The 11,704-nt window shown below is 42.4% G+C and overlaps 1 protein-coding gene across 5 annotated transcripts in view; it reads right to left on the bottom strand.

Annotated features, from left to right (window-relative positions):
- kcnh1a (potassium voltage-gated channel, subfamily H (eag-related), member 1a) overlaps positions 1-10,860 on the bottom strand; it is a 58,319-nt gene extending 47,459 nt beyond the window's left edge. For 3 of the 5 annotated variants that reach the window (XM_058398774.1, XM_058398772.1, XM_058398771.1), the window contains exons 1-6: positions 10,645-10,860; positions 9,807-9,833; positions 8,452-8,575; positions 7,498-7,604; positions 7,242-7,370; positions 6,800-6,918 (exon numbers count right to left, since the gene is read on the bottom strand). In XM_058398774.1, the coding sequence (XP_058254757.1) occupies positions 6,800-6,918; positions 7,242-7,370; positions 7,498-7,604; positions 8,452-8,575; positions 9,807-9,833; positions 10,645-10,717 (579 nt within the window). In that variant the 5' untranslated portion in view covers positions 10,718-10,860. The remainder of the gene's footprint in view (positions 1-6,799; positions 6,919-7,241; positions 7,371-7,497; positions 7,605-8,451; positions 8,576-9,806; positions 9,834-10,644) is intronic. The other 2 variants (XM_058398773.1, XM_058398775.1) reach the window with 2 other exon arrangements.
- Positions 10,861-11,704: the final 844 nt, after the last annotated feature.

An 11,704-nucleotide genomic window follows, 5' to 3' on the forward strand; every position in this document is an offset into this window, starting at 1 on the left:
ATTGTCATTGTGTGTTGTTAGTGATATAGTGTAAGTGCCTCAGTACTGTGGGTTCGTGAGTTGAAAACTGAATGTGTACGATTCTAACAACATAAGCATTACAGATATTTTAATTGGTCGTAACAATATAAACTTTAGTACAGCTTTTAACACTAAAAGAAACAATTAGGTTACCTTCACATTTGGTGCAACTTTTTACTACTAAACACGAAGTCTGGAAAGGACTCTAAAATAGCTTGCCTCTTATCACCAACTGACCTTCACCCTGAACTTCCTGACCAGCTGAACCATTTCTGTGGCCAATTTCTGGTCCAGTTTAACATGTCCATCACTAAGCCAACCGTGACATCCTCTATAATTTTCCAGTTTGGTGCTACATTTACTTCAAGAAAAAAAAAAAACTACAGGACTTTATTTATTTTTCAGAACAGGTTGAGATAATGGAATCATGTCATTGCAGACCTTTCCTTTTCTAGAGATGACCAGGACAATAAACCAAAACCAAGTCAATAGACACTCACATACTTTATTCCTACAGGAGATCTATGTCCTAAACAAGCTCAGACCTCGTCCATTTTGTAAACCTGTGTACCTGCCTTATTGAACTCTTAATTACACACAGACACTTTACATTAAACTGCAACTATCTATAATGCACTTCTGCACCTTGTGTTTAGTGTGTGATTTGTATACTTTACATTACTTGTACTTTGTCCTTACTGGTGCAGTGTTTCTAGTGGCACTATATTACTACAGTAGTATTACTAATGTGCACATTAGATAGCTAGATAGCTAGCCAGCTAGCTAGATAGATAGATATTGTCTTTGTAAACAGCAATGAAATTGCTTTTTAAGATCGCGGTGCGGCAGTAGCACGCAGCAGCCACTCCAGAACCAATATGGTGCTTTCTTTTTGTTTTAGCGCTAAATTTAAAGTGCTTGGACGCCAAAGACAGTGGTGTTCATGTATACGACCGCCAGACGATATTACGGTACAGAAATCATGCAGTTACTAACTTGCATGATGAACTACTCTGCAAACTTCGTGAACTCGGCTTGCTGCGAAGTCCAGGCCTTCAGTCCTCGGCGTCGCCTGATGCCGGTGGCCGGGAGAGAGGACGTCGCAAACGGTGTTCGAGGAAGCGGAAGCGCGGTAAACGGGCGGGTGTACGTGCTAGGCTAACAAACAACCCTAGCCAGCCGGCACTCCCTTCCATCATCTTGTCCAACGTCTGCTCACTGGATAATAAACTGGACTACATCCGACTACAGCGAACTTCACGGCGTGAGTTCAGAGACTGCTGCGTCTTTGTTTTCACGGAGACGTGGCTCAGCGACAGAGTTCCGGACGCCGCCATTCAGCTAGCCGGACTAACCGTGTTTCGTGCCGACAGGAATGCAGCTCTGTGCAGTAAGACTCGCGGTGGTGGTGTGTGTGTTTACATCAACACGGAATGGTGTAAGGACTCTGTGCTTGTGTCTAACTACTGCTCATCCCTAGTGGAGTTTGTGACTGTTAGATGCAGACCTTTTTATTTACCCCGGGAATTCACCACTACTTTCATTATCGGAGTGTACATTCCACCCAGCGCTAATGCTAAGCAGGCTCTGTGTGAGCTGTACGGAGCTATTAGCGAGCTGCAGAATGCTCACCCCGACGGACTGTTTATCATCGCCGGAGATTTCAATCATGCAAATCTCAGAACAGTGCTCCCTAAATTCCATCAGTATGTGGACTTTGCTACGAGAGGGGCGAACACGCTGGATCTTGTTTATTCAAACATTTCCGGCGGGTATCATGCGGAGCCCCGCCCCCACCTCGGCTACTCAGACCACATCTCTGTTATGTTGATTCCAGCATACAGACCACTCGTCAGACCGCTCTAAACCGGTTCTGAAACAGGTTAAAACCTGGCCAGCAGGAGCCATCTCTGCTCTTCAGGACTGTTTTGAGTGCACTGACTGGGACATGTTTAGGGAGGCTGCAACCAACGGCGACTCTATTGACTTGGAGGAATACACGGCATCAGTGACCAGCTACATCGGGAAGTGCATCGATGACGTGACCATCTCCAAGATCATGACAACACGCTCCAACCAGAAGCCGTGGATGACTGCGAAAGTGCGTGCTCTCCTGAAGTCAAGAGACTCTGCCTTCAGATCAAGGGACAGGGTCACCTTAAAAATAGCAAGGGCCAAACTGTCCCGAGCCATCAGAGAGGCGAAGCGTGCACACGCCCAGAGAATCCACGGACCCCTTGCAGTTTGCGTATCGTCCTAACCGTTCCACAGATGACGCCATCACCACAACCCTCCATCTGGCCCTCACACACCTGGACTGTAAGGACTCCTACGTTTGAATGCTGTTCATAGATTTCAGTTCAGTATTCAACACAATCATCCCTCAGCAGCTGATTGAGAAGCTGAGCCTGCTGGGCCTGAACACCTCTCTCTGCAACTGGATCCTGGATTTCCTGACTGGGAGACCTCAGTCAGTCCGGATCGGGAACATGGCACCAAGATGCACTATGGCAAAAAGGTGAGCCGGCGGAGGCAGTGTCCTGCTTTGGTCAATGTTCTTCTGGGAAACCTTGGGTTCTGCCATCCATGTGGATGTTAGTTTGACACGTACCACCTACCTAAACATTGTTGCAGACCATGTACACCCTTTCATGGAAACGGTATTCCCTGATGTCTGTGGTCTCTTTCAGAAGGATAATGTGCCATGCCACAAAGCAGAAATGGTTCAGGAATGGTTTGATGACCACAACAAGCAGTTTGAGGTGTTGACTTGGCCTCCAAATTCCCCAGATCTCAACCCAATCCAGTATATGTGGGATGTGCTGGACAAACAAGTTCGATCCATGGAGGCCTCGCCTCACAACTTACAGGACATAAAGTATTTGCTGCTAACATCTTGGTGTCAAATCCCACAGCACACCTTCAGGGATGTAGTGGAGTCCATGCCTCGACGGGTCAGGGCTGTTTAGGCAGCAAAATGGGGACCAACACAATATTACTGCACTTTACACATAACCTACATTGTCTTTAAACATCACATGATCACAAGCATGCTTAATATCTTTCTCTCTCTCTCTCTCTCTCTCTCTCTCTCTCTCTCTCTCTCTGTCGAGCTATACATCCCACTCCTGAGCTTCCAGTGTTCTGAGTTTCCAGTGTGACCACTGCCTCTACCCCTGGTCGAAGTCTTGTCGCTTGGTGGTACTCACTGATGCTGTGAGGATGGATCTGTGAGGATAGCCTGTGACCCAGGAGACAGCCCTGGCCAGAGCCACTTGGGAACTTTCACACCATCACAGATCTGCCATTACATCTGTCAGCTTGAGACAGCAAGGATTTAGTGTCTATAATGACCTCAGAAACTACACTGACCTAATAGTTACTCATAGGCCCTTGGTTGCAGTTGTAGAAAGGACATTAATTAGTTACAGTTACATTATTTACTGTCCAGTGTCACCCAAATGAGGATGAGGTTCCCTTCTGAGCCTGGTTCCTCTCAAGGTTTCTTCCTCATATAATCTCAGGGAGTTTTTCCTTGCCACCACACCACAAGCTTCTCATTAGGGATAAAATAGATTAGTAATTTAATTTAAAAATTAATTAATTTATTTTATTTATTTATGCAGAACATTATTAATTTATGTATGTAGAACAAATACATAATTGGCTCTAACAGAGTGTGTACAGGAATCTAGCCATGGGGTCACAGTCCAATGACTCCTGTGCCGGTCCCAAGCCCGGATAAATAGAGAGGGTTGCTTCAGGAAGGGCATCCAGCGAAAACATTGCCAAATTTAACCATGCGGTCAGTACTCTGAATTTCATACCGGATCGGTCGAGGCCTGGGTTAACAACAACTGCCATCGGCGCCGTTGACCTACAGGGCGCTGGTGGAAATTGGTACTATGACAGGGAAAGGTAGAGAGCTGGCTGATATGATGGAGAGAAGGAAGGTGGATATACTGTGTGTACAGGAGACCAGGTGGAAGGGTAGCAAGTCTCGTAGTATAGGAGCAGGATTCAAGCTGTTTTATTATGGTGTGGATAGTAAGAGAAATGGGGTAGGTGTGGTCCTGAAGGAGGAGTTTGTGAGGAATGTTCTGGAGGTGATGAGTGTGTCAGACAGGGTGATGAGTCTGAAGTTAGAGGTTGAAGGGGTGATGTTGAATGTTGTTAGTGGTTATGCCCCACAGGTAGATTGTGAGTTAGAGGAGAAAGAGAGATTCTGGAGTGAATTAGATGAGGTGATAGAGAGTATTCCCACGGGGGAGAGAGTGGTGATAGGAGCAGATTTTAATGGACATGTTGGTGAGGGGAACACAGGTGATGAGGAGGTGATGGGCAAGTTTGGAGCTAAGGAAAGGAACCTTGAAGGACAGATGGTAGTGGACTTTGCTAAGAGGATGGACATGGCTGTGGTTAACACTTATTTTCAGAAGAGGGAGGAGCATAGAGCGACTTACAAGAGTGGAAGTAGGAGCACACAGGTAGACTACATCCTATGTAGAAGAGGCAATCTGAAAGAGATTAGTGACTGTAAAGTGGTAGTGGGAGAGAGTGTAGCCAGACAACATAGGATGGTGGTGTGTAGGATGAATTTGATGGTCTGTAAGAAGAGGTCAAATATAGAGATATATAGAGAAAACCAAGTGGTGGAAGCTGAAAAAGGAGGAATGTTGAGAGGAATTTAGACAGAAGTTGAGGCAGGCTCTGGGTGGTCAGGTAGTGCTGCCAGATGACTGGGAAACTACAGCAGAAGTGATCAGGGAGACAGGAAAGAAAGGTGCTGGGTGTGTCATCTGGAAGGAGGAAAGAAGATAAGGAGACTTGGTGGTAGAATGAGGAAGTTCAGGATAGTATTCAGAGGAAGAGGTTAGCCAAGAAGAAGTGGGACATGGACAGGACTGAAGAGAATAGACAGGAATACAAGGAGTTACAGCACAGAGTGAAGAGGGAGGTGTCTAAGGCCAAGCAGAAGGTGTATGACGAGTTGTACACTAGATTAGACACTAGAAATGGAGAGAAGGACTTGTACAGGTTAGCTAGGCAGAGGGATCGAGATGGGAAGGATGTGCAGCAAGTTAGAGTTATTAAGGATAGAGATGGAAAGATGCTCACAAGTGAGGAGAGTGTACAGAGGAGATGGAAGGAGAACTTTGAAGAGCTGATGAATGAGGAAAATGAGAGGGAAAAAAGAGTAGAAGGGGTGAACTCTGTGGAACAGGAAGTAGATAAGATTAGAAAGGATGAAGTCAGGAAGGCTTTGAAGAGGATGAAAAGTGGAGAGGCAGTTGGTCCTGACGACATCCCGGTGGAGGTCTGGAAGTGTCTAGGAGAGGCGGCAGTGGAATTTTTAACTAGTTTGTTTGACAGGGTTTTAGAGAGTGAGAAGATGCCTACGGAATGGACAATGGTGTCTCCTTGGACAATGATGTTTGCAGATGACATTGTGATCTGTAGTGAGAGCAGGGAGCAGGTGGAGGAAAACCTGGAGAGGTGGAGGTTTGTGCTGGAGAGAAGAGGAATGAAAGTCAGTGGTAGTAAGACTGAGTACATGTGTGTGAATGACAGGGAGGGAAGTGGAACAGTAAGATTACAGGGTGAAGGGGTGAAGAAGGGACAGGAGTTTAAGTACTTGGGGTCAACAGTCCAGAGTAATGGAGAGTGTGGGAAAGAGGTAAAGAAGCGAGTGCAGGCAGGTTGGAATGGGTGGAGAAAGGTGTCGGGAGTTCTGTGTGATAGAAAAATTTCAGCAAGAATCAAGGGGAAGGTGTACAGGACAGTGGTGAGACCGGCCATGCTGTATGGATTGGAGACAGTGTCACTGAGACAGAGACAGGAGTCAGAGCTGGAGGTAGCAGAGCTGAAGATGTTGAGGTTCTCTTTGGGAGTGACACGGTTGGACAGGATTAGGAATGAGTACATCAGAGGGACAGCTCATGTTGGACATTTGGGGGACAGAGTTAGGGAGGCCAGATTAAGATGGTTTGGACATGTCCAGAGGAGTATATTGGTAGGAGAATGGTGGACATGGAGCTGCCAGGAAGGAGGCAAAGAGGAGGTATATGGATATAATAAATGAGGATATGAAGTTAATGGGTGCAAGTAATGGGGATGCAGAAGATAGGGATAGGTGGAGAGAGATGATTCGCTGTGGCGACCCCTGAAGGGAAGAGCCCAAAGAAGAAGAAGAGAGTGTGTACAGAAGCTGTTAGTAACTGTAAAACAATAAAACTGTCCAGAGATGACAGTTCAGCTTTTACATAAAGGGAACAGTGAAAGGTTTTATAATCACATTTTTAAGATGGGAATATCTCTTGCTGTCTTGAAGGCATTACATGATCAGATGTTAGGGGGTCATTTATAATGGGTGATGAAGCAGAGGGTCCAGAGGGTCACTCGTACGATTGCTGTAGTAGATACGATGCATAAAAAGCCATCAGCACCAGTAAAGACGGTGGAGGAGGAGAAGGTGGAGAGTAAAGAAGTGAAGAAGTAACCCCCCTCCTTTCCAACACAAGACCACCCCTAAACATATATAATTTGGAACAAGATGATGGCTTTCAAACCCCTGAATACCTGAGATATTGTTTTAAAGAGAATCTTGCCCAGAAGGACAGACATATCCATCCCTCTTTTAGAGGTCACTTTACCTCGGTGGATGAGGAAATGATGGAAGGGTGTTGGTTCTTAGTGCAGAGTAACAGATGGACTACAATCAGCTACTGTACACCTACACAGGATGACTGGACCTGACCAGCTGGAGTAAGATGTGTACCTCGGTCAGACGGGAATGTTTATGCACATTTTCTCCTTTGTGGACAGTGGGCTGGAGCTGCTGCAGGACACCTCGACTGCTGGTCAGAGCTCTGGTCAGACGTGCAAATTTACCCCAACCTACACACACACAAACACACACACACAACACTGTTAAAACACCCCAAAACACTCAAATACACATAATGAAGCACAACGTGTACAATTCAAACCCAAAAGAAATGTCTCACCACCTTCAGTCCAGTGAAGACGTTTCCCAAACCTCATCCTTCTCTATTTATCACTAATCACTTAAAACTTAAAACATAGCAGTGCATTCTGGGTATTCTCACCTTCAAGTACTGCAGTGGAATCTGGGGTTTCACTCACCGCAAAGAAGGCAAACAATGCACCACAGAGTATGCAGGACATAACTACGGCTCATGCTGGAGGTTTTTACTGACCTTTACAGGACTCATCTTCAATTGGCTGTTTAAAGGCTGTGATGTCATTAAATGTGCAAAGGAAAAGTACCACCTTCTCCTGTTCATTCCGTATGGGAGCAATTTTCACAAAGAACCACACTGGTGTTCCTGACACACACACACACACACACACACACACAGATTACAGCAATGCAGGTTAGTAATTAAATATTGCAAATTTTTAAGTACAAATATTAATATTAACCTCAGAAATGGTGTGTGTGTTGGTACTCACTATTCTTTTTGTACATTAGGATCTCGAATGAGTTCATCTCGTAGTTCTCGAATGTCAGTCGGACCTTCTCCATGGTTTCTCTGTCTGTGAGCTCACCGTACATAAAACTGACATAAAACAACAAATGTGAATTTACTGAAAATTTTGATTAAATCTACACATTAAAGCAATGCATCACTGCACACAATGCTACACACTTAGCTTTGTTTGAACATTAATATGTGTAATTTCACAGACAGCACACTGGGGATTAATAATTTCTTAGCAAAGGAAAATATCTTTAATATGGACAAATTAATATTTCATATTATGAGTTTATTCTAAATGAAGTTAATTCTGCCTGTTTTTATACACTTTTATTCATTTCAAGCTTTACAATTTGAATCCAAATGTGTTGAAATAGTTTTAAAAATGTTATATTTAGTTTATTTTAAACTCTTATAATCTGCTATATCCAGTGTCACACAGACAAGGATGAGCTTCCCTTCTGAGTCTGGTTCCTCTCAAGGTTTCTTTCTCGTGTCACCTCACGGTGTTTTTTTTTTTTTTTTTTTTTTTACTTGAATACTTGAATAATGGACAGTGTTGGTTAAGCTCTGTTATCATGACTGATCTCTGTCTTCTCTCTCTCTTTAAAGTGTGGTTTAAACTTCAAAATTATATTTTCTCAAAGTGAATCTGTTGTACACATTCCTGAGGTACACAGTGTGCCAATGGCTTTTAAGAGAAAGAGAGATTAATCAGGAGGTAGAAAAGTTTTGTACTGTTTAAGTAGTGAGTTTAAAGATCTTTTTCAGAGATTATTTCATTTCTTCAGTCCTTTCTGAGGTCAGCAGATCTGACTGTGTCTTAATTCTAACTAAAATGTGTTTGAATAATAGGGATAAAATCAGCAAATAAAGAGTTTAACCACAGATTTGGAGCATAGTGTGATGAAAAAGCAGACTCCTCTACCTGCAGGTACTGCTCTTCTGCATGACCTCAGCACGATGATATCCTGAGAGCTTACAGAACCCATCATTACTGTAGACGATGGGCCAGTCCACGATCTGAGCATTTCCCAGCACAAAGTTCGTATCTGTGGGAAGAGATTTTGGAAAGAGAACGAAGGACGAGGTGCATATGTGAACCACTGATGTTTTCTCAATTTCAGTGTTTTCCTGAAGGTGGAATAAGTGAAAATAATTTATGTGCATCTTTAAATCTTACAGAGATTATGTCCAGTTGGTTTTAAACTGAGAGTACTAATCCTGTCAATTCCTGAGAACTGAAAGTGGTTTTTTTCATTCTTATTAATATTATTTATATTAGTTATCATTGAGGTTAAAATATAAACAATTTTGTAAACTACAACAATCCAATTCTGCTACAATAAAACCACACCTTCAGCACTAGCTGGAGAGATTAATGGCTAGAGTGATGGACTAGAAGATTTCATAGTTTTATAGAGTAGCTTAATTTATATATATGTATATCATGTATATCATTTATCAAACTTCTGTGCTACTTTAGAGTTCTCACTGAAATCTTTCTGAAATGGAATTTCTGGCCCAGAAGGAACAAAGAATCCTTAACTATCATTAATTCACCAATTTAAATAAATGTGTTATTCTTTACAAATCTGTTATTTAAATCTTAGAATTGATCTTCCTGCTTTTTGCTGCTTGATAAACCATGTCATTTCCTATTCATATTTTTTTCTCTGTAGTGATAGAATCCAAATAATTAATGACAATTATCTTAATGAGTTTAATTGTAATAGCTCTCTCTGAATTTGTTATTAATACTCCAGATGGAACCACAACACACAGCCCTTGTGATTAAATATCTGATAAAATACCAGCAAAGACTTTTCCATCTCTTTGTCTCCATGCATCAGGTGATGGTAATGTCTCTGTTGAACTCTGTGTTCTTTGTGTGTCTCTGTCTCAGTTTTACACGATGCAGCATAAAATACATCAAGTCACCATTTTATACATCAGATCAATGTGAAGAATTTTCAGAAATGAATGTAACAAGAAACACGCTGCACACACAGTGGACTTGTTTACTAAACTAAAACTATAATGCCACACACACACCACAATGGCAGAAAGGAAACGTTCCATGCCAACGTTTGTCATTTTACAGCAAGTCATTTTTCCATATTAAGGAAACTCTCTAGATTCTCTAAGAATCTCTTTGTAGAAGATATTACTGATGAGTGAAACTCTGTAAATGAACAGAAATTGGTACAGAACATCAGGTCATTGAATGTAAAGGTGGAGAAGAGATTAAAGAGAAAGTGCATTTCTTCATGAGGTCTGTACCTGTCTGTCTATGTGTTAATGTCCAAACTGAAAGTTAAACAGAAAAAAAAACGTTAAAACATCACACTCTGGGTTTCTGGAAAGACACTCTGCACACTCCTAATTAAATTAAATACTTTATTTAGCTAAAAGTGCAGAAGAACACACTGAGCCCATGACTGATAACAAAAATGAGTAGGAATGGAGAATCTGATTATCTTGCAGCCGAAATGGAGATCTGAACAGCCACATGTCACCAAAAATAACTCTCTAATGGGCAACTGAAGTTTTATAAACATTTCAGAAGTTTAGGTTTAGTGAATATTTTCACGAGTATTCAATATGAATATATTATTGAGTATTTATACTGAGGACAAATATTTTATTAGTATTCAGTGTGACTATTTTAGAGTAAAAATATTTTTTATTTATCTACACTTGGTCCCAGCAGCACATGACAAAATGATCATGTAATAAAATCCTAAAGAAACTAACACTGCTGATATTCAGTGAACCTCTGTACATACTGTATACATTATTTTCTGCATGCCTTTATTTATTACATATTCATTTATTAATGTTATGCTGTAAGTGAAAATAAAATGGTGTACAGCTTCTTATACATTTCTTTATTTAGGTTCCAGTTAGCAGTGAGTGGAGTTATTTATGTGCTGCAACAGTCTTAGAATTCTGTGGGTCTCTCGATAGATAGATAGATAGATAGATAGATAGATAGATAGATAGATAGATAGTTGCATATATGTATGTATGTATATATAAATATACCATCGTGGAAACTTCTAAATAAAACCCTGAGCCCAGTGTGGTGTGTGTGTGTGTGCGTGCGCTTGTTTCTTACCATTTGATCTCCTCACTATATTCTCCAGAAAAGTGTTTTGAGGGGCCACGAGCCCCCGCCGGCCACCGGCCATCGCCGCGGCTCTCCACTCTGCTTATTTCTTCTCTGCTCCGGTTCCGTTCTTCAGTCCGCGCGCACCTGCCTCTACTACATTCCTCACGGCACCTGCGGCTGTGTGTGCGTGTGTGTGTGTGCGTGCGTGCGTCCGTGTGTGTGTGTGTGTGTGTGCGTGCGTGCGTGCGTCCGTGTGTGTGTGTGTGTGTGTGTGTGTGTGCGTGCGTGCGTCCGTGTGTGTGTGTGTGTGTGTGTGTGTGCGTGCGTGCGTCCGTGTGTGTGTGTGTGTGTGTTTGTGTGTGTCGTCCGCCTATAGTCGGTGTTTAATAAGGTGCGCGCGCCATCTAAAGTTTCTCCGGCTGTATGGTTTTAGAGATTTGGTTTCTCAATGTAAGAAATAACATTGCGACATTATGTTCTACAGGAAGTGATGTCACTACCAACAAAGTTTGAGGCTGATTTACAGAGAAAACGGGAAGTATTTTAATTTACGATTAGAACCTCGATCATGCCATTTTTTCTGTAAATAAAAATAATACCTGGTATTTTAAACCGAATCTACACTGCCATCTACTGGTCATGACGCTGCGGGTTGCCAGATTCGTCAGTAACTATACTTTGAAAATGACCGCTACATAAAGATTTTCGATAATGGGCTTCTTATCTTCCATCGCACTTTTCTTCTTCTCCTCCAAATCTGTAGCCACATGCAGATGATGTGGCAGACTGTGGTTGTGTCAGGTGTAAACTACTGAAGGCGAGTGCAGATTAGCGGTGTGAAGTTCTACATCTGCAACTTGGGCCTGAAACCGGAAAAGGTCTCAAACACGGCTAAGAAATATGATGTCACTTCATGATGCAGAAAAACTAGTTCATGATTTTGATAGCTCTAGGTTGGATTGCCTTACTGTCTGGATGTTGTAGGAGCATAAACAAGCTCCAGTTAGTCCAGAACGCAGCAGCTAGAGTCTGTAATATTTTTAAATAAGCTGCTTTGTAACAATAC

This window comes from Hemibagrus wyckioides, linkage group LG09 (assembly GCF_019097595.1).
Source record: "Hemibagrus wyckioides isolate EC202008001 linkage group LG09, SWU_Hwy_1.0, whole genome shotgun sequence".
Taxonomy (NCBI): Eukaryota; Metazoa; Chordata; class Actinopteri; order Siluriformes; family Bagridae; genus Hemibagrus; species Hemibagrus wyckioides.